We start from the raw sequence: 22,439 nt of genomic DNA, 5'->3' as shown, positions 1-22,439 counted from the left end.
TGAATTTTCAAGGAATTTTCAAGGAGTTCATAATGAAAATAGAGAGGCCATTGAATTACAAATATGTTGTATACTTTCAACAATCAACAACCTTAAATACAATGTAACTGGTGATGAGAAAAAACATCCTGAGCTTCAACACAGAAAAGAGTCTCAGCTGGTCTGAATAACGTTCCTGTTTTTCCCAAATGTCATCCATTGAGGCTGCATATCTAAAAGTGTGTGACGAATTAAACATGCAACTGTAAAATATAATAGAATGCACTGACCTGTTTGTCATTTTACAGAATATTGCAGAAAATAAGATCTGTGATAAACGCAAGTTTATGATACCAACACGTTTTGTTCAGCAAGATCATATTCACAAATGATCACCACATGATTTTTTTAAGCGTAAATGCAATCGGCAGAAACATGAGCAAACTACACCATGGTCTCTTGAGCGTGAGTACACACAACGAGGCTGTAAAGGCACACTAGTTGGTGTGATGACGTCTCATTTAGCCACTTGTTAGCAACCACCTTTTTTAAGACTGTTAAAAGCTTTAAAATTCACGAGAGGGATATCTACAGACATATTTTATATCGAACGGCAAAACATTAAAATGTCTTAAACGTGAGTTAACCATAGATCTTATAAATCGATTTTTTTTAAAACATTGACTGTGTGAAAAGCTGCTTTAACACCACCATGACGAGTGAGTTTGATTAACTGTTTAAAACTGTTTCTCCATCCTTTCCTGCCTGGTCCCATCAGCACCACTGTGGCAGAGTGTCAGCCCCAAAATCAAAGTACGGGGAGAATTACAGAGAGCAGTGATCTCATCCTGGCTGACTCCACCGAGTTAAGCAGTTTATTTGGTGAATGGGGCCAAAAAAACTGCTGTAAGCCGTGTTGTGGTGACACGCATAATCATGCAAAACCAAAGTCACATTTTTGATATCTTCAAAATTAAATAAACAGCAAACATGCAGCATACTTTCCCCCTTTAGCTCCACTCAAGTTTCCATTTTTTTTGTCTCTATAAAGATATCGATTTGTGGCGAACTATATTATTTTATTTGCACTTTTATTTTAGAAATAGTTTCAACAAAACTACTTATCATTTTACACAAATGATTGAGAACCACATCTGGCCTGCAGCAAATTTTGCTTTATTGCCACATTAAATTCCAGAATAAAAAAAGATCTGCCATAAAAGTATTAAAGTGAGAATATAACTATAACTCTATAATAATAATAATATATAATAATACAAAAACACTCCAACCCTGAGTCCAATCTGACATTTAACATGCACTGTCACCATGTTTAATGTATACAAGTGTAGTATCAGTTTAAAGGGCTCATCTGTGTGCATAAACCTGTGAAAATAAACCTTCTGTCCCGTGTCTCTTCTTTCCACCATCAGTAACTCACTGTGTGCTAAAGGGCCGACAGTCCTGTAATCCACTGTGGTGGCAGCCCATAATCCCAACCGATCACACGCTCAGATTACCAAACATGTGGGAGGGGCAGAGCTCCAGATAGGAGGATGGTGAGAGAGGGTGAACTCATAACAAGACAGTGGCGATGCAAGCTAAGCAGGGATTGGTGCACATAAATAGCCAGCCAATCACAGAGGAAGCAGGGAAAAATAACAAGGGGAGAGCTGGTGAAGGAGGGAAGAGCTATGAAAGAGTGAGAAAGAGGGCGAAATCACAGCAGCGCAGAGGAGAGAACAAGTAAGAGAGGAAGGATGAGTGGAGGAGAGAGCACTGATCAGTGAGGTCTCCAGAGAGGAGAGAGGAGAGGAAGGAGATGAGCAGGGAGAGGGGGGTGAGCAGCCAGCACTGAGAGCATCTATCAGTTCAGGCGGCCATGCTCTGAGCCCTGGAGCGGCAGGGCTATACGCAGACACTGCACAGGCCCAGCATCAGGCCGAGCTTCGCCATTCGTCCCAGCCACAAACACACAGAGGAAGGGATAAAAGAAGATTCCACCCACATCAGCTGGGCAGAAAAGCCATGAGGACAGCCAGGAAGGGCAGCGTGGAGATGCCTGCGTTTATGCGGCAGCTGGTGAAAGAGACAGAGAAGAGGGTCAGCTCTTTCTTCAAAGGGGGCCGTGGAGGAGCAGCTGAGGGAGAGCAGCCAGGGGACGCTGAGAGGGAGGAGGTCATTCCTAGCCCCTACCTGGACCGGCCAGTCCTGGACAAGCTAACCGAGGAGGGCTGCGCCCGCTGGGGTCTTACCTACGCCCTGGGAAGCATGCAGGGCTGGAGGGCCAACATGGAGGACTTCCACAACTGTGTGCCACAGCTGGGTGGAGAACTGGCCGACTGGAGCTTCTTCGCTGTGTTCGATGGTCACGCAGGCAGCACTGTGGCACAGTACTGCTCCCAGCACCTTCTGGGTCAGATCCTAACCACAGGTGAAAGATGTGCATGAACGAATACAAAAAGATTTGATCAGTGGTGTGAAGTGTTGTTGTCTTTTATAATTGCATGTGATGCTCACCTATGTTTTATTTTGATCTTGAAACAGTTTTTCTCTATTATCATTCCTCATTGCATTCTGCAAAAAAATCCAGAAAACACAAAGTATTCCAACATTATATCTTGTTTGTGCAAACAGGTGGGATGGGAGCAGAGGATGACCCTGACAGGGTCAAAGGAGCCATCATGGAGGGCTTCCTGCAAACAGACAAGCACCTGCACTCCGCGGCACGTCGAGAAGGCTGGGAGAGGGGTGGTACCACCGTGGTGGGCGCCCTCATCTCGCCGTATTACATCTACTTCGCCAACTGTGGAGACTCGAGGGCCGTGCTGTGCCGGTCTGGCCAGGTTTGCTTCTCCACCGAAGACCACAAACCTTACAGTCCTCTGGAGAAAGAGCGCATTGAGAGTGCGGGCGGCTCTGTGTCCATCCAACGGATCAACGGCTCCCTGGCCGTGTCCCGTGGTCTGGGGGACTTCAGCTACAAGGGAGCGGAGAACCGGACGCCCACCCAGCAGATGGTATCACCAGAGCCAGAGGTGTGCGTGGTGGAGCGCTCACCAGCAGATGAGTTCCTGGTGCTCGCCTGTGACGGGGTGTGGGACATCATCAGCAACGAGGACCTGTGCGCCTTCATCCACAACCGGCTGAGTGTCTGCACTGACCTGAGGGATGTCTGCACCCAAGTCATTGACCTCTGTCTCTATAAGGTCAGAACCATGTGAACGTGTCATCTTGACCTTTTCAATGCATTTCTACATGTTCAGTTTAACTGCCAAATCATTTTATCCGATTAGAAACACAAAACACAACATCAGTATAAAACTGTGTTGTATCATTTTTAATGGTCAGCGGATTTCACGTAATAACATAATCCCGTAAACTGTGACTGTGTTGAGTCGGTTTGGCTTGATCTGAAAGCTGCCGAGGTCGTTCCAGTTGTTTTTTTTTAAGATTACAGCTTTATGAAGGAGAACAGTTTCGATTTGATTAATTGTACACACACACCAAATAAATCACAATCAATCTTCTATATGACTTTCACTCAGGCTTTTCAAAAAACGTGCTTCAGTCGCACCTTTTTCTTATATCTTAATTTTTTATCCAACAGCTTTGAAGGGGTAATGCGTGTAAGGAGGACCACAGGGGAATGTACTCGATCCTCTCATTCTTCTTTTGTATATAAATGGTCTGACGACTTGTTGGTCTGGTATTTTATTTCTACATACTGTATGGAAATGACTTGTTCATAAAGATAAAAGGGTTAAATTCTACTTGGTGAGAATCTATGTAATATGGTGAGATTTAGGCGTTTTGTATACGCCGTCTACTGCGATGAAACTGAGAACATCTTCTGATTTAAGTTTAAATTGGTGAACTCTGCCATGCATCTGAAAAATACACAAACGAGAGCAGCGAGAAAGATCTAAAACAATAAAGTTGCGTGCTGAAGAACAAAACTATTAGCTGAAAGACGCTAAAATGCTCTGTACAGGTGGCTATGGCTGTGGTTAAATGTGTATAATAGTGTGAGATACCACCTTAAAATAGATTGCATGAGGGTCAGAACCAGTTAGACGGGATTATTCTGGGTTCCTGTGAGGACTCATTTCAGCTCTTTCTCTCGCTCTGAGAGTGCAGAAGATTGAAGGTTAAAATACAATTGCTCGTCATATACAGTCCTTAAAAATAATCAATATTTTCAGACCAGTGAGGGAGAATAATTATCTGACAACAGCCATCTCCACTGATGTTATAACTGCTGGATTTCAGGACATGTTTCACTATACAGTAACTAATCTGTAGAATAAGGGAATTAGCTCGTCAAGACCACTTAGGCTTTACGCTCAGTGTTACGTTGTGCCCATGATTTAATAGATACATATCTTCTACCTCAGTAAGTGAAACAAATTCCCTCTATAAACTCATCCTTTATTTAAAACCAGGTTTCACAGAACCTCAAGGAAATCAATAAAATAAATATGGTTCATTGTTTATGTTGTGCTTTATTATATAAACACATCAGGATAAGCATGGACGGCATGTGCACATGCTAACATCCATGCTGCACTCTGTTTGGGGCGTCACGTCCATCATGTCACTCTGTTATGTAACAGGGCTTCAGCTCTGGTGCGCACAATGACCTCAAAATGTCACCGCTTCTTCCACGCTCCATTTACATTTTGTTTCTGCTCAGATGCGCCTGTGAGGTGACTTTGAGGTGAAAGTGATCCATCTCTAAGACTGTTTCGCCCCAGGATGTAGCAATGTATCAGATGTTGACATTTGTAAGGTCAACCGTCATTACTCACCTCTGCTGATATCGCTGTGCTCCACAGGGCAGCTTGGACAACATCAGCATCATCCTGCTGTGCTTCCCTGGAGCCCCCCAGCTGTCAGCAGAGGCATTACACCAGGAGGCTGAACTGGAGGACCTGCTGGAGTCCAAAGTAGCAGGTGTGTGTGAGCAATATTGATATACCAGGGACACTACAGGCACTGTCATGTGAGGCACTTATTTTTGTCAACGCACGGTTTGATGTTGATACTTCTCGGTTTTCTTGAGATTTGCAGTTCAAGCACACTGAGATGGACCTCTTCTGTACCTGCAGTGGTTCAATTCATTCCAATACAAAAGGAATCTCTATGAACACATTCTGCATTCATATGCTGAATTCTGCATTCACATAAAGACTCTGTAGGCAACGGGACAAGATTTTGGTATCGGAAGAGTTCTTGTTTTCCGTTTGTATTGTCCGAGCAGTCTTGACCGAACCAGACTTTGGTTGAATGCAGGTAAACAGTCCGCATGGAGGGCAAAAGAGGTGGAACACGTTGGCCCGAAATGCAATCTAGGAACCCAACAGCTATCGTCTGACGATGAATCCGCTTTTTCTTTGTTTAAATTAGCTTGTAAACTGGCTACCTGCCATCTGGTCGTACATGTCGTCACTCAACTCGAACTCCAGTCTGGCATCTCAAGTTGCTAATCGGACTGTCGACATTGAGCAGCGCATGGTAAAGGGAGTCTTGGCCTGGATATCCGCTGACTACACCGGAACCCCAGAAATATAGCCCCGTGACCCCCAGAGACGTATCCGTCATCAGACTGATAGTTGATGGGAAAACAGTCAATGCCCCTCTTTTACTAATACTCTGGTTTAACCCTTTAAAGTACAAGACTATGACATTCGATACGTTTCTGTTATAGAATATTCCTCTCTGCCATAGATCTCCATTGTTGCCCAAAAGCATATCAGTGAGCCCCACTGTTGCACTGGGTGACATGTTCCTTCATCACCATGAACATGGGTACTGTAGTTTATTTTGAGTCAATCCCACATACAGAATACTGTCAAATGTGGCAAATGCTCGCTAGAACACCAAAGGTGTATTAAGCAGCATAAAACGCACTGTTTGAGTAATGTTTGTTCAAATCTACAGGGCCCAGCTGTTTTGACAGATTATGTCTTCAGCCAGCACCAATAGGTTTAGGGCTGAAATTATTGAGACACGTTCAAAGGGATTGTTGGTTTTGGACTTTTTACGGTTGATTTGTTTGTTGACAATATTAGAAACACAGAATATAATGCCAAGCCCTATTATTTAAGACTTTAAGAATATTTTAAAACTTGAAGTAGTTGATGCAGGAACTTCCAAATGTGCTTACAAGTTTTTTTTCTTCCATGTTTATCTTTTTAATATCTAAAAGAGATTTATGATGAGCTGTGCGTCAGAGGGGAGGAACCTGACCTGCTGTCTGTCCTCACAGTCCTCGCATCCACCGACATCCCCGGGTTACCACCAGGTGGAGGCATACAGAGCAAGTAAGAGACACAAAACATGTTAGTGTGTGTGTGTGTGTGTGTGTGTGTGTTCCCTGTATTGTGAAATTACACCGTGTTACTTGTGTGTTGCAGAAGGAACTGCATTATTTCTGCCTACTATCAACAAAGAGAGACCCACAAGCCCATGCTACCAAATGTGAGTACAAACTACACACCGTCCCATTCTAACCAGTAGAAGACATGTTATTTCCTTCAGCATGGAGAGTATATTCACCATTATTTTCTCCATTGCCTGTCTGTCCAGGGCCTGGGAGGCTCTTGAGAAGCCGGGCTGTTCTCCAAGGATCCGTGGAAGGACTGTAATTAATATCAATATTATTAAAACTGTTTTCTTTCATGTGTGCACTTTGACAAAAAGGGAGATGTTGAACAGACAGGGGTGTTTGTTTACATCATACTAGCAAACAGCATCTTGTCATAACAAATACAATGCAAAATAGATCTAATAAAGCCTAATACATTTTATATTTATACAAGAAGGAGATTTTGTAAAACTTACTCAGAGACACGATCCAGCAACAAACCTCTGCCTCATATTCAGTGAACAGAAAATACAGATGACACTTTCAAATGACTGTAAAACTGAATAACAACCAGCTGTGAAATTATACATTGTACATTGGATGAAATTATAAATGAGCATACGTATGTAGAGTTGTATTTTTAAGAAGATGTTTTAAAAATAAGGAAGGAAAAATGGGTTGTTGCTAGCCCAAAAGCTAACATATATCCATTTGCTTTAACAGGGAGCGCTAGCAGTGATGGGGGTGCACAAATTTAGCATTTTCGTCATGGCAAAAAAGTGACAGGCAAATAAACACTAATGAAATGTTTAATTCTGCTATTTAAATGTCAACGCATACACACAGTCAAGAAAAAATACATTTCACACAAAATCGAAACCTTTTTTTGAAAAGGTGTTTACTTCTACAACTTGTGTTTACTTTAAACATGTAGAATTAGATCCACTGCGCCGAGTGAAGTTACGTGATATGTTATGAGTTATGTGTTCAAATAATTAGATTATTATCTAAAGATCTATACAGCATGTAACGGTTGCATTGTGAACAAGTTCTGAACTAAAAGCATCCCAAAATTGGCCAAATACCCTAAAATCTGTATTTACTGACCGATCAAAATTTATTTTACGTGAATAAGTTCTACGCCTATATTTCTTATAATATAATTCTTTCTATATTCATATAACCATATTTGTAAACATTTGAATCAATACAGTGCATGTGAAATGTGTTTTCTTTTTCCATAAGTTTGATGATATGTACTGTGCTGCCTTATTCATCTTTTATATAGTAAAGATAAAACAAACAGCATCAGACCGGGTCAGTTTCAGGATGGGTCATTTAATCCGCATCATATATTGGATTGTTTTATTATTCAGTGAGTAATCTTCTGTGTATAGACATTACATGTTAGGAGTCATGACTGTTTTAAACCTAAATAAAGAATATTTAATTGACTACTTGCGGTATTTTTACCCACAATAACTCCCTAAAGAACTGTTTTTTCCTCATTGTTCTCAAATTAGCAATTAAGACAATTCATCAAGCGTGACCACTAGAGGAAAATGGAGGATGTTTGTCTCTAAGGAGGACGCTTTTCTCCCCACAATCATCCTCCCATGCACTGATGAAAAACTGTAGATGATACAGAATGATACAGAATTAACATGTTTATGTTTTTTGCATAGTAAAGGATCTCCTCCAGCTAGCAGAGGAGAGCCTGAATCTTGCTTCTCTGCTCTGATGATGTGATCCCGCGACAATAAGCACTTTTGTCATAAGGACGTCCTCTAGGCCTCGTTTGATTGGATGTGCTCTATTGAAAACCCCGGATCTCAGCGCTATTTCATGATTACTAAGAATTTCAATGACATGCGTTGATGAAACGAGATGGCCGACTTGTGAGCAATCGACAGATATAAAATGTCTCTTTTTCCGTGTTGGTGAGCTCCTGCGGTGCGTTTGAGAAGCTCTGTTTCAACCACAAGTCAAATGTGTTATGCTGTATAAGCAGCTAGTTATCTAAGAGGAGACTGTCGATATATTTATGTCTGCATGTTCACTAATACTGACTACCACCTCACACACATAACCATATTTATCAGGAGCTCAGAGGACATGTGCAGCACTCTTAAATCAGCGGTCCCCTTCTAAGTGGTCCTTCACTGCTTCTTTCATCTGATTGCTTTTGAATGAGCCAATCACTTCAGGACATCAGACCCCTCCTCACAGTGATGTTAAATTCTTTAAATTGTATTCAGGCTTTTTGCTCTCTTTCTCTACACAGAAGAAAATGTGATCAATTATTGGATGTCCAGAATCCCCGCTGGAGGTCTGCTATTATCCGCATAGACTTCCATTGAAAATTGCTCAAATTAGGGTAATTATTCCGCTCACAGAATTTGGTTTGGTCACACTGAGGATAAATTATTGGCTTTCTCTAAGTCATAAATGAGCATACGTATGTAGAGTTGTATTTTGGACAAGAAAATAGTTTGGAATTAGGGCTCCATCATAGAGAGCCCAAAGCCATGTACACAAGAATGACATGTCGTTCGTGCTACCTATCCACACTGGTTTCCTGTAGGCGATTGTTCATAATGGCCAAGGCCCCCACACCCCCGGAGAATGCATTTTGATGGGTGTAGCTTTGCCGTGGGCCCTGGTGAGCCGTTTCGCTCAGCTGCTTCTGTAGCAGTGCCAGAGACACCTTGTTGGACACCATGAACTCATTGACAGAGATCATCTCTCCTGACAGACGACGGCCCACGTGCACCCCATCGGCGGCCGCGCCTGCGTCCGTCTCGCTGTCGCACACGGTCTCCACCGAGCCGTCCATGTAGCGGTGTCTTCCTGCGGGGCAGTGGGACGAGATAGGCCGCACGGTGTTGCGTTTTAAGCGTTTCTGTCGGAGGTGTGCAAGCGGACGCACGCGGTTGTGATTTTTCTTCTTGAGGCAGGGGCAGCAGAACCACCGGCACCCGGTTCTAGAGCAGGAGCAGGACTGGTGCCGCCCCGAGCAGACCAGTTTACCCACAATCCAGGTTAGAGTTTGCTTGATGATAATAGAAATGACATTGAAGAGTGAGTAGATACAACACACCCCCATCAAGATGAAAATGCAGTTCCCGAGTCGGTAGGCCTCCTGAGACTCGTACTGCTGTCTCTGACTGCTCACCAGGTCCCCGAAGCCGATGGTGCTGAAGGCCACAAAACAGAAGTAGAGGGAGTCCACGTAGCTCCAGTTCTCCATGGGGCTGTACAGAGTGGAGGCGCTGCACGCAATCACAACCGATGCCACACCCAGGATCAGCATCACATAATAGACTGATGGTTTCCAGCCTTCCAGGCTGTCCTCCTCGCCGGAGGACTCTTCCCTGCTCGACACCACCCAAACTCCAGCACACCTGAGCCGACGCTCATGGCACCAGCGCATGATGTAAGCCAACATTGTGATGATCCTCTCCAGGAAGAGGTTAAAGAAGAGAATGGTGGCAGCACAGCCGATGAGACCATAGAAGATTAAGAATATCTTTCCAGCTATGGTTGCCGGTGTGGTCATGCCAAAGCCTGAAGAAGAGACACAAAATAAAAAGTTAAAAAGGTCAAGGTTGATAAACAGTATGAGTTGGTATCTCATAAGAATAATCTAAGAACTTTTGAATTGGCATCTTAGAAAGACAAAAAAAAAAAAGCGTAAAGGCTTACCAATAGTGGAGACCACTGTGCCCACGAAGTAGAAAGCTCCAGAAAAGTCCCAGCGGGGCCTCAGCGCGTCAACTCTGATCCCAGCTCCGTTCGCCTCCTCGTACTGCCGCAGCAGAGTGTGCAAGGCCCCCAGGTTGACCCTGTATCTCTGGGTGAAGTTGTCCAGCTGCTGTTTCCAGAGGCGGCGGGCGCGCAGCTCAAAGGGGTGTTCCAGGGCTGAGAAGATGGCCGCTCCGCACAACAAGTAGACCAGGATGAGCCCGGCCAGCAGGCAGAAACGGGCATTGTCTTCATTCATGGGCGCCCTGGAGCAGCAGCAGCAGCCCCCAGCAGCCCTCCTCTGGGCCATGAGCACAGCAGCAGCAGCACAGACACACCACCGCGACAACATGCACCACCTGCTCACACACTCACATGTCACACACTCGCAGTATGTGTGACATGCATCACCCGCCACACAACATACATGCACTGAATATATAGAGCACTTTTGGTTTACATATACAGCAATGCATTTAGCTGGAAAACTGCTGCTAAACGTCTGCACACCTCTTGGTGGGAGTTACTCTGCTGCTTTAATGATGAAGGAAAATGATGCATCAGAAGAGAATAGTCTGTAAGAAAAAGAAGAAAAAAAAAGATACGCAATATATAATGGTAGTAACTACAATATACATATTTTATAATAGTTTTATTTTGCACAACTCTATATGCTGTTTTCCTCTTTATCAATTCACAATTATTTTAATCAAAAAAACTGACTGCAAACATTCCACACTTTGGATAAATAGGTTCATATATTTTAAGAAATGACTGAATTCATAAAAACATTTTAGTCAGTAGCAGTTTATAATATGTAATCAACTCACAGATCAAGTAGTTTAAGTTTAAAGTAAAAAAAAACACAAATTGTACCTGGTTTTGTTGACAGCAGCGTCCGTTGGGAGTCGGTCTGCTGCTGTGCTCGTTCCATGGATCTGATGAACAATGACCAGCGAGAGGAAGCCTCTGAGTTTTTTGTGCAAACTGAGAGGGTGTCTGATGTTTCATCTGTCACATACTGACATCATCATCCCCTGCCCACCCCCTCTGTCTTTGAGCACACACTGATTGGCGCAGTCATCTCTTCATTTTGAAAACACTATTCCTCTTTTCTCCTCCTTCATCACGCCTCAATGTGACTTCACCGTAAAAGAGCTACAAGTGTCACAAGGTTTGCTTTTTGTAATTGCTCCTTTAAATCACTCAGTTGTATCCAGCCTGGACCGGCTAGTTTCAAGTCCCGCTCTGAGCCTCGCTTCTCCTGCTACTGAAACTAATATTTGGCGGCGGCCTAAACATTAAACAAGTATCACGTGACCATGAAGCTCGCCAGTTCAGCAGGATACATTTCAATGAAATATAAGAGCTGAGCTTACCCCTTCTATCTGCACCACAACTGAGATACCCTTGTGCAAGGCACTCAACTCCAAAGTGCTCCAGTGGGATTTGCTCGGTAGCCGGCAGGTCAGATTGCGGTTGTGTTGTGCAGCCTCCAGCCCCTCTCAGAGGGCTTTTTGTTGTTGCTGCAGACTGTATGGGAGGATTTGTAGAGCATGACTCTGCTACTCTGTCTGCCTTTAATCTCATCTGGGGCTGCAGGTAAGGGCAGGGGTTTCCTCTGCCGGCCGTCTGATGGCTGAACGACAGAAGCAGACAGGTGCGGAAGACAGAGAGCACATCTGCCTTCATCTCACCAGCCTGCCCTGCGTCAGGTGTTGAACTTTAGAGTTTGATTAACATTCAGACCTGCTCAGGTTTACAGCACTGCGTATATCTGTCCCTTTTATTTGTATTTTAACGGCTAAATGTTACATCAGTAACTGCCGATAGCTGCATGAATCCATCAATGCATTACTTTCTCAACAGCATTACTGTACTATTCATTTAAAAATAACCAAAAACCAAATAATACAATACAAAATTGCTTTGTAAAGAGGTTTTTAAAATGATGAGCGTCACGTGGTTTATGTAACACACACACACACACACACACACATTCTACAATTCTGATGCTTTCAATGATCCAAAACAGTAAAAACATCAAATGCCATCAACCTTCATGCCTCAAAGGAGGACGAGAACAGCTGGTTTTCATGAGTCACCAAGACCAATGAGCACGACTGAGACAAAAAGATGCAAATTTCAAGAGTTCCTGTCAACGTGTCAGCCGCAGGAAGGATTAATAAGGAGCGTTCATTCAAATTTTAAAAACTCCATATGACTTGACAACAAAATGATCAGTAAATTAGGCAGAGTAGCAAAACACTTTAGTCACTGCTCTTTAAATATAAAATATAAAAGAGTAGAAATATTGTGTTAATATTGCTTTGAGCTAAAATCACAATGCTAACATTTGGATGTTTAACAGGTATACTGTTTACCATTTCCACCATCTGAGATTAGCACGCTGACATTTGCTAAGTGGCAGTAAACACAAAGTGCAGCTGAGGATGACGGGAATGTCATTTAGTATTCCACAAATTACAATTTTGTAATTCACTCAAACGTCAACCTCGTTGTGGTGCTAGAAGAAAAGTTAAAAAAAAGTTACGAGGATTCATCTTCAGGGACCATGAACAAACTTTTGGGCCGATCCGTCCGTCAGTTTTGTAGATATTATCATCGGTCTGCACTGAAGTGGTGAACAAACTGACCAAGACCGAGAAGGCCAAGACTGAAAATAATATAACGTTTAATGGTAAACCATTAACTCCATAAATCACTATGTGCAAAAGCAACACCTTTCCTGTTATTGGTCTTAACTATTAACAATATCTGTAGGACTTGATATCCACTCAAATGCCAAAGTTTAGTGTTTTCTTAACAGTGGAAATGGTAAAATTATTTCGCAATCTAATAGGTTAAATATCTAAAGGTTTAGTGTGTAGGATCCGGCGGCATCGAGCAGCGAGGTTGCAGATTGCAACCAACTGAACCTTCTCCTGTGTGCCAAGCGTGTAGGAGAACTGAGGTACCTTATCTAGAGCCAGTGTTTGGTTTGTCCGTTCTGGGCTACCGTAGAAACACGGCGGCCTGCTCCGTGAAGACGTATACGAAGATATAAACGTCTCATTCTAAGGTAACAAAAAAACACAATGATTCTTATTTTCAAGTGACAGCATTATATTCCATTTCTGCCAATAGATCCCCCTAAAAAGCTACACACTGTAACTTTAAAGAAATGCAGGAAATAAGTCCACTGTCGTTTTAGCACCATTTTAATGACACAGAGTGACATTTAAACTGCAGATCTTCCCAAAGCAGAGGGGCCAGCCATATCTTCGGCCTCTAATTTCCATGTTTTCCCTAAAATAATGAGCAGTGTAATCTCAAGACAGCTGAGTCGGCGTGTCCTGCTGAGGCTGCGGATCGGCAGCACGGGTGAGTGTAGGTCTAATTAGTGGTCAAACTTTACAGGCCTCAGGTTGAGATTCACATAAATCACCAATGATCTTTTGACCAATGTTGTAATTGTAATTTGCTGAAAGTATTTACTTCTGTAATCAATCACATCTTCCTTTTTCACACCCTCATTCTGTCCCGAGTTAATTCTCACAATTCTGACGACACGGCCATTTCAGAAGCCAGTGCATCTGCAGTCACTCACTTCAGAGTGGTGAAGGAAGGCTTAGGAGTGAATTTCCACACGTTTAGGGAGGAGTTCAGGTCAGGGGCAGCATGTTGGCCAGCATATCAATGAGGTTGTCCAGACCCCACAGGTAGCCGTCTTCTCGATTGCCATCTACCCAGGGAGTGCGGTGGTCCAAGGTGAGGTGTGCCGGTAATGCCGCTGTCTTTCCAAAGTCAATCATCCAGACTCCTGTTCTGCCTGTCCAGTCATGTAGAAACAGTAAGGAACTGCCCACAACCTGCAGGGGTACAGCTGTTAGGGAAAAAGTTCCACCACTGGACCAATGTGCTCTATCATCAGCATAAGCCTGCCGACACCAAACTACAAAAGAACGGGCACCACAGAATTACAAACTAGCTCTTTTGGAACAAGCTAAATTGTTTTTTTCCTAAACATTTTTTAAATCCTGTTCAAGACATGAACAAAACAAAACCATCCCACATCTAACCTCATGTGTTCTGAAGAAGTCTGAGGCCTCCAAGACCTGCCGCAGTTGTTTCAACCGCCTCAGATATCCCCACTGACAAGAAAGACAAAAGAGTTACAACAAATGTATCAATGAGTGAATGAAAGTCATCGGAGGTCACACTCACCACGATGTGTGTGTTGGAATCAACGAAGTTGTCCAGTGCTTCCATCACTTGCTCTCTGCTTTTGGTCCTTTTGAAGTTTGTGTGACATTCTTCATTTGACTTCTGCAAAGGAAACTTACAAGTTACAGCATTATAATGCAAAATGTGCAGCTATTAAACTATGATTATAGACATTTATTGCTGCAAAGATTGTCAACCTAGCAGGATTTATTCCCTATGTATCAGGTTAAGTCAACCATCTTTGATGAGCTTACCCTGAATCCTTCGATACGGAAACCCAGAGACGTTGTGGAGCTCAGCGTCTCCCTCCACTGCATGTACCTGGTTTTCAGCACTGCCTGCTGGGCTCGCTCCTGGTCCGTCGGGGCCTCTGGGTCCACAGCCACCATCTTGTCGTACATGTCTTTACGGGGCTGGGGCCGTTCTCTGGCCACCAGCAGCTCCCCCTCGAGGTATGTGCTGTAAAGGGCAGTGCCTCACTGTTATTGTTACTGGGAATTATTAATTGCATTAAAGAGCATTATAACTGTGGAACTAGAATTATATTGATATTCAGCATACATCAAAAAACAATTAGGCCTTATTGAGATTCACTGCTGCACTATAAGTCTCCTCCTTTAAATTTGCCGGAAATAAAACTCCTCTGCTCTGCCACAAAAAAAATTGCCATCAAACCTTACCGGCTCCCCATCTTGCAGTCCATGATGGCAGGTCTGTTGAAATGGGTCAGCAGGTTATCTATCATGTTGTAATTCTGCTCGTCCCGCTGCACCACACCGTGGTAGGCTGGAACAAAGGGCCTCAGAACATCCTCCATCAGCCTCAGGTAGCACTGTTGCTCCCCCTCACAAAACCTCTTCAGCAGTGTGCCATAGTCCCCAACGTGAAAGCTCCCTGGAAAAGGAAAAAAAGAAGACAAACCAAATTCATTTCTTTACTCACATGGTGGATAATTGTTTGTTACTAAAATTAGACCCGTTGAGGAGCAAAATGAAAGACAAGTTAGACCAGATAAGCAAACCTGCATGTCCGACCACTTGCAGCCACTGCTGAGGTTTCTTGGGAGTCATGGGTAGGAGAGATGAGGTCCCACAACTTTTGTGTTTCTTCCATGCGGAGCTCTGCACGGAAAGACCAAAACACCTCAGTCAGTCATTATTTAGCACACACACACACTCTCCAGGTCACACTCCTCTGCTGCCTGTGTTTTTCTGCGTCTGTACTGACAAGCAGCAGACTTCAGACTCATTTACTCGACTTTTTTTCATTGTGGGTGATCAACGTGTCCATGGAAACAGCCCTGACCCGAGGGGTCGGCTCTGGTCTTGTGCAACAGGTTCATCAAACATTTACAGCAAGCACTTGTTTTCTGCTATTTAAACACTTCACTCGACAGTGGAAGGCTGAACACTCAGATGTTGACAATGTCAACATGGAAGTTGGTTCCATGTTTTGTCATTATGTTGAAAATGTGGCGCCGACGCAATTATTTCAACTGATTTGGCGATTGGAGGCAAATTTGTTCACTATTATAATTTTAAAGTTTAATAAAAACAGATACTAGCTTGACAAATAGGAGATTCTTGGTTCTGTCTGTTCATTAGATCAATTAATTGCAACTTTTGTATGTATTTTACTTGATGCTTTTTAATACTTTTACTCCACCACATTCTGGAGGGAAATATTGTACTTTTTTTACTCCACTTTATTTATTTGACAACTTGAGCTACTATAGTTACTTTGTTTTTTTTAAACTTTGATTACATATATACACAACAGGTGATCACTTCATAAAATATGATGGACTGTTAGAGATGAAACTATCAAAACGTATAGAAAGCAGTTGAAGTTAATTAATGCAAGAGTTTGAATAAGTGAATAATATACACAGACTCCATTTTTCTGAATGAGTACTTTTATTTGTGATATAAAGTATATTTTGCATACTTCTGTATTTTTATAAGAGTATATATATTGTTATATTGCTACAATATCTGATACTTCCTCCACCACTATTCATTTCCAGCACTACTGTATATTGTAGTCGCTCACCAGAGTAAAGGTCGTGTCTACTCGCTGCCTGTAGAGGGCAGCAACGCCCCTGATAGTCCTCGCGCATTAGAGCAGAAGAAGAGGCAGCGTTGGCAAAGCAAATTGCAGAAGAAGAATTTAACGGTTCCCGGTTGTTGAAGCGCTCCCGTCTCCACCGGTGGCTTCCAACTTGTTTTGGACTAGCTGTACTGTACCACAAATCAAGCGGCTATCTATTCCACGCACTTCACCCAACGCTAGCTAACGCACCTGCGATGCTTGTCCCACGAGAAGCTAACGTTATGTGTTGACATCTCACCTCATTACGGACCGTTACTGCGACCAAAGGTAACGTTCAGGTGTTTTTATGTTTGCCGTTTATTCGCACACTGAGTAACACGGGATAGCTCGGTTAGCTAGCTGCGACTCAAGTTAACGAACTCGCGTGACCCAGCGCTAACTAACGACAATGGTCAATGCTAGCTAACCGTAGCTAACGAGAGCGAAGATGTTTACTCTTGCTAGCTGATCTATTGACAGAAAACGTTGAGTAGAAGACGTAGCGTTAGTTAACTACACTTCAGAAGCCCATAATAACACATTTAATAGATCCGACCCTGAACTAGTCACGTTACCCCCTCGTGTGTATGTTTTGTGAGCATGAAACGTCACAGTGAACGATGAGGTTCACACAGATTTCATGTCAGTCGCTTTCACTCTCTGCACGAGAGAAAGTGAAGTGAAGCGCGAGATCTAACGGCTCTGTAACGCAACAGAAGATACGCACGTTAACATCTTACCTCGTAAAACATGTCTTATGGCGTTCACTGAGTCCTCGACGTACGACGTGAACCAAACCATCCAGAACTTTTTCCCCAATAAAAATGATGACACCTTTTTGAAATGGACTCTGTTGGCTCGCTACCGCCCCTTGCGGTGTGTTTTGATTGAGACACGCTGTGTGAGGTGAGCCAGGTGAAACAGGAGAGTGAGACAGAATAATGAAGTGGATATGTTTAAAATAACTGAAATAAAAAACATCTACAGCTAAACTGAAGATAACTTACATCTATAATGTTCTGTATTAACTGTAGCCAACATCTTTAATGTTTTTTCTACGAGGCTATTGTACTACTAAACAGAACAGAATGTCAAATTAATCTACATGAAGTACAAATATCACACTATAAAAAACGATTATGTCAGTAGAAAACAGGACATGCACATCTGATTTGATGATAATGTAGAATACAGTTGAATTCATTTAGATTGTTGAATAAGGTAATAAGGCTCTGATTTGTCCACATGCGTTACATTTGATATGATCTTAATGGGTCTGAGGCTCAGCTGGGAGGACAAACCTGTAAATATTGTTATTGAACAGATGAGTTTATTCCAGTTGCTCCTAATCCATGATAATAATTTACCTCTTCTACACAGACCTGGCGTGATGGAGGAGGGCTCTGAGGTGACGGAGGATATTGTGTTTCGAGGAGTGGAGTTTTCTGTGAAGGTAGAGGTGGACAAGGGTTTGCTGATAGTCGAAATCTCTGATGCAATGACAGCGGATCAATGGAGAGGGGACTTTGATCCAGCATGTAAGTAGCACACATTCATTATAAATTAAATGACAAAACAGGCACAAGTAGTCTCTCTCACATTGTTCAATTATTCTTTTTTTCCAGACATTGAGGACCTCACCCGCAAAACTGGCAACTTCAAGCAGTTCCCCATTTTCTGCAGCATGTTAGAATCAGCTGTTAGAAAGGTATATGTTTGAAGGTGCACTCGGATAGAACGAGGAGGGGGGGAAAAATGCAGAGGTGGCACAAATACAACGTCAATAGAAAGATACGAACAGACACAAATTAGCCTGAGGCCGTGTGAGCTGAGGCGAGACTCATTCATTCGAGTTCAATGTTTCCACATGAGCGGAAACAATGTCCAGTTATCCCGAGCTGTGTCTTATTCCCTCTCTGCTTTTCATTAATGTTAAGAAACAGGGGGCCAAAAGGCGAGCGCGCCCCGAGGAAAATAACAGAAACTATTGGAAATTTGGGTACTTTTAGGAATCGGTCTAAAAGTAGACACACACACAGAGAGACATCAGTACTGTCTGCCAGGCCCATTGTGACTAAAACTAAAGTAACACAGACCACAAAAACACAATCAAATGTGTGCAAAGACAGTAAAAGGTTTTCTGACAGTTGTATCTAAATAAACCTTAATATCTCATTAGTTTCACGATTCCCAGAAGAGGAAAAATAGATATGTATTATTATTTTGTTTATTTTATTTAAATGAAAGCGTAAAAAACGTTCTATTGCTGTACATGTAAGGATCAGGCATAGCATGACAAAGTAAATATAAATCAGGACATTTCTAATCTTTTAAAAGGTTGTTTTATGGTAGTTGATGGCAGCTGGCTTTATTTCTAACGTTGGATCGTTAACTTGAGCTTTTTCTGCAGATGAGTGATTCGGTAACACTTGACCTCTTGACCTACGCTGACCTGGAGCTGCTACGTAACAGAAAAGCCGGAGTGGTTGGTCGTCCTCACGGCCATCAGCAGTCCTCTGTCCTCACTGCCAAAAGATACCTAATCCTCATATACACCGTGGAGTTTGACAGGTTTGTGTCTCTGTTGCAACTTACATGGTAACATATTAAAAACGAGTTTGCCGATGCCCTGTTTTGGCCAGATTTTGTTTCTCAGTATTTGGGTAATCACCCGTGATTTGCTGACTCTAGTGTACTCTGTAGGATACACTACCCCTTGCCGCTGCCCTATGTGGGTAAGCCCGACCCGGCCGCCCTGCAGAAGGAAGTCAGAGCTCTTAAGGCCGAGCTCAGCACCGTCTCCTCTCATGGAATCAACAAATCTGCAGAACTAGAAATACAACGGCTACGAGCAGAGTAGGTTGCATTTCATCTCATCAGCATGACTAATACGAAGAAGGCACACAGGACTTTTTTTTTTACCGTCTCCTACTGTTTGCAGGCTGGCTCTGGTGAAAGAAGAAAAGGATGCGATGGCTAAGGTCCTGGAGCGGCTGCAGAGCAGCGGAAGTGGTCCCGCAGCTGGACGAGAGGACTGGCGGGTCAGAGACGTGGTGAGGACGCTGGAGGAGCAGCTCGTCAAGGAGAGGGCCAAAGGTCAACGCTCGGCGAGCAAGAGATGCCAGGAGCAGCGACTCCTAGTGGAGCAGGTGGACCTCTGATGCTCCTCAAAGTAGTCGACTGAAATAGATTTATGGGGTTTCCGTTGTTGCTCAGCTGGTTTTAACATCTCTTTTGATTCCCTTTCCTGGCTAGTTCGAGGACCTGAGAGCATCGGAGTGCGCTCTCCGCATTCGGGTCAAGAATCTCACCAGTGAACTGGCGTTCCTACGGAGAGGGTTAGACAATCTAATCATGTACTATGTCTTTACCTTCTCTCTCTTTATTCCATTCACTTACAATGTGGAGTAAATATGTGAACTCTGGATGTTATTTACCTACTCGGCGCTCTCTCTGTGCGTCTGCAGCAGAGTGACTCCGGTGTCCGGCCGCGTCAGTTCTCGGGCTGACGTGGAAATCTATCGCTCCGTCTCCCGCGAGAGGCGGTCGGGGTACGGGACGGTCAGGGCTCGCTCGGGGTCCAGAGAACGGACGGACGACAGAGGTCAGAGGTCAGAGGAAAGAGGCAGAAGAGCGGACTCCTCGGGACCTCGCGCTCACATACCCAGGCCGTCGCCGTCTCCCACTGGTACTGGTACTGCTCATGATGTAGCAGTAGTTTGGCCCGTTACCTTTATTAAGAGGTGAAATCTAAATATTCTCACCTGCTATCTAACAGGGTCCCGGGTACAACGCTTTGACCCAACTGCTTACATCCAGGACAGGCAGCGCAGGCTGAAAGATGCAGATCTCAAAAAGTTTGTCTCCGTTATTTTTTGCCGTCTTTGACAGCGCCGATCTTTGGTGTTGCAACAACAGTGTGAACCCTGTTTTCTGTGTCAGACATAGGAAGGCACGGAGGGACATGCTGACGTCTCCCACAGTCCCTGAGAGGGGGCGATCCCGGTCCAGAGAGGCCTATCCTCAGATGGCCCGGTCTGGCAGCAGAGGCAGGAGTCTATCGGTGGAGCGGCGAGGGAGCAGGAACTCCTCCCAAAGCTCCTTAGTGGATATGGAGGAAATGGCCCAAAATCTGTTAAGGTAATGAGAGTGCGTCCGAACAGGTTTTTGTGAAGTCTCTGTTGCTTTAGCTGGTTATTTTAAAGTCTGTTTTTCTGTGATTACAGAGGAAGAAAACAGACTTACAATGGACCCAATGCGGTGAGTAAACTGGTGCTTCATTTAACTCTGGTACAGTTTGTTGCTGCCCTCTCATTCTCTTTCTATCGTGACATCCGTTCACGGATGGTTGTGGGCTTCTCAGGGGGTTTGCTGTCTTCTTAATGTGCATTTTATCTCTTTCTAGTCCAGAGGAGGCCTTTTGACCAGGAAGCCATTTTGCAGTACTCCAACACACAAAGGTAACTAATCCAAGTCGTGTACATTTTTGCTGCAATAAAATTATTTGAGTTGAAAACAAGCTGGCCGCCACACATCATCATTTTACGTCTCCGACCCCAGACAGCTCCTTAGATACAGGGGCCGAGCTGTCCGAGATCGATGCCAGGCTGTTGGCCCTTCAGGACTACATGAGGGATCTGGATACAGGACACTAACCGCTGCACAGCCCGCTGCTCGAGTCACTCCGTGTTACCCGACAACTGCACAGCTAGAAGCTCAGGCCATCTTTCTGTTTTTATTTTTCACGGTGGCCAGATTGGAGGAGCACATTGAGCTTCATGTTGGAGACTAAAACTTCCAGGACTTCAGGGAACTACAGCCTTCACTGTGAAGGACTCCTTTTTTTTCTGGACTGAAAATATTATTTTTTTAATATACTAAGTTTTTATTAATTAACTTAAGAGGACCGTGTGTGACTGGAGTGTTTTTCTTTATTTATTTATTTTTACACCAAACTAACGTAACTCGTTCACATGGACGGAAGAGTCGGCAGTAGCTCAGTCCGTTAATGTTTTTTCATCCTTTACTCGCTGGTTGATGTTTTCCATGTTGTGGAGGTTTTTCTCTCCCTGTGAGCGTGTGAGTGTTATCTCTTCTTTCCTAAACACATTAAGTAAAGCAACTATTTTAAAGTGACATGTCAATGGGTGTGAATGTGATCAACATGTTGCCGTCTCTTCTGTCCCGTGCATGTTAAGAGTACCCTCCAGGTAGTGGACCTGACTGACTGCATGCATGTCATCGTGTCTAGATTTGGTGGTTAAATGTCATTCCAGCATTTTCTATCCATGTGTTGTAAAGTACATTAAAATGTTTTTCCACGGTTTGAACCAAAGTAGACCCAATTTCCCTTTGAGCTCATATCCCAAATTCAAGCATAAAGGTTATTATTTGTGTAAGGAGTACTTGTATTTATGTGTACACATAATTCATACCACTTTCATGGAGATCGTGCATGCAACTGTATGAACGCAACACGTTTTGTTGATCAGTGAAACTGCCACATTTTCTATGAATTGCTGTATGTGTATGTGCACAAAGACTGTTACTCGCATTTCTCTCCAGTCTAATGCCTTTTAAACCACCTAAAAATATAATTTATAACAAATGATCATGTTTCCTTACATGTTTGAACGCACTGCTGTCGGGTGAACCTTGAAGGCTTTACACCACTGCAGCTCGCTCGCTGCATTAATTAACTAATAAAGTTACGGGCACGGAGCTTCCTCTCAGGGGCTGAACAGCTGCTCTGTTTCTACCAGCAGTCATTTATGTCATGAAGTGAATGTAGCATGCAAGCTGCACACAGTCACAACATTTGAGCTACATATGCACAAAATATGAATTTGGTTTTAGAGGAAGATATTAGAGAAAAATTGTTTTCCTTACAAAAAGTTTCAAATTCATTGTCCTGCACAATTCCAGCAGAACTCCTTCACAACCGGAAACCGATATAATCACTATTAACACTCCTACTATATAAAACATAACTCTGTCATGGGCTGTTACTGGTTCACAAACATGAACA

The 22,439-nt window shown here is 43.4% G+C and overlaps 4 protein-coding genes across 8 annotated transcripts; 2 read left to right on the top strand and 2 right to left on the bottom strand.

Annotated features, from left to right (window-relative positions):
- The first annotated feature begins 2,007 nt into the window (after nt 1–2,007).
- On the top strand, nt 2,008–6,309 carry ppm1nb (protein phosphatase, Mg2+/Mn2+ dependent, 1Nb (putative)). The gene is made up of 4 exons (XM_076102677.1): nt 2,008–2,413; nt 2,617–3,188; nt 4,818–4,935; nt 6,191–6,309. The coding sequence occupies exons 1-4, from the start codon at nt 2,008–2,010 to the stop codon at nt 6,307–6,309; spliced, it is 1,215 nt and encodes a 404-aa protein (XP_075958792.1).
- A 1,358-nt stretch (nt 6,310–7,667) lies between these two features.
- On the bottom strand, nt 7,668–11,895 carry kcnk12l (potassium channel, subfamily K, member 12 like). Of its 2 annotated transcripts, XM_076102676.1 has the most exons (4): nt 11,473–11,895; nt 10,970–11,031; nt 10,055–10,668; nt 7,668–9,916 (listed from the first exon to the last, which is right to left on the bottom strand). In XM_076102676.1, exons 3-4 carry the CDS (start codon nt 10,443–10,445, stop codon nt 8,907–8,909), a joined length of 1,401 nt encoding a protein of 466 aa, XP_075958791.1. In that variant the 5' UTR covers nt 10,446–10,668; nt 10,970–11,031; nt 11,473–11,895; the 3' UTR covers nt 7,668–8,906. The 2 variants fall into 2 exon arrangements, with proteins under 2 accessions (XP_075958791.1, XP_075958790.1); XM_076102675.1 differs by having other exon boundaries at nt 10,970–11,895.
- A 1,401-nt stretch (nt 11,896–13,296) lies between these two features.
- On the bottom strand, nt 13,297–17,302 carry itpkca (inositol-trisphosphate 3-kinase Ca). The gene is made up of 7 exons (XM_076102678.1): nt 17,152–17,302; nt 15,342–15,441; nt 15,001–15,214; nt 14,575–14,779; nt 14,321–14,422; nt 14,176–14,247; nt 13,297–13,965 (listed from the first exon to the last, which is right to left on the bottom strand). The coding sequence occupies exons 1-7, from the start codon at nt 17,161–17,163 to the stop codon at nt 13,759–13,761; spliced, it is 912 nt and encodes a 303-aa protein (XP_075958793.1). The 5' UTR covers nt 17,164–17,302; the 3' UTR covers nt 13,297–13,758.
- ccdc61 (coiled-coil domain containing 61) lies at nt 16,439–22,157 on the top strand. Of its 4 annotated transcripts, none has more exons than XM_076102674.1 (13): nt 16,439–16,699; nt 17,792–17,949; nt 18,037–18,119; nt 18,822–18,982; nt 19,115–19,267; nt 19,353–19,560; nt 19,667–19,767; nt 19,879–20,099; nt 20,190–20,268; nt 20,354–20,551; nt 20,638–20,671; nt 20,817–20,871; nt 20,972–22,157. In XM_076102674.1, exons 2-13 carry the CDS (start codon nt 17,802–17,804, stop codon nt 21,064–21,066), a joined length of 1,536 nt encoding a protein of 511 aa, XP_075958789.1. In that variant the 5' UTR covers nt 16,439–16,699; nt 17,792–17,801; the 3' UTR covers nt 21,067–22,157. The 4 variants fall into 4 exon arrangements, with proteins under 4 accessions (XP_075958789.1, XP_075958788.1, XP_075958787.1 ...); XM_076102673.1 differs by having other exon boundaries at nt 16,439–17,317; nt 19,667–19,749; nt 19,882–20,099; XM_076102672.1 differs by having other exon boundaries at nt 16,439–17,317; nt 19,667–19,749.
- The last annotated feature ends 282 nt before the right edge of the window (nt 22,158–22,439 follow it).

The sequence above is a fragment of the Anarhichas minor genome, unplaced genomic scaffold (assembly GCF_050575085.1).
Source record: "Anarhichas minor isolate MPS153535 unplaced genomic scaffold, ASM5057508v1 ptg000027l, whole genome shotgun sequence".
In the NCBI taxonomy this organism is placed as follows: Eukaryota; Metazoa; Chordata; class Actinopteri; order Perciformes; family Anarhichadidae; genus Anarhichas; species Anarhichas minor.
The sequence above is the reverse complement of the archived record's forward strand: the minus strand, read 5'-3'. Positions and strand labels throughout refer to the sequence as shown.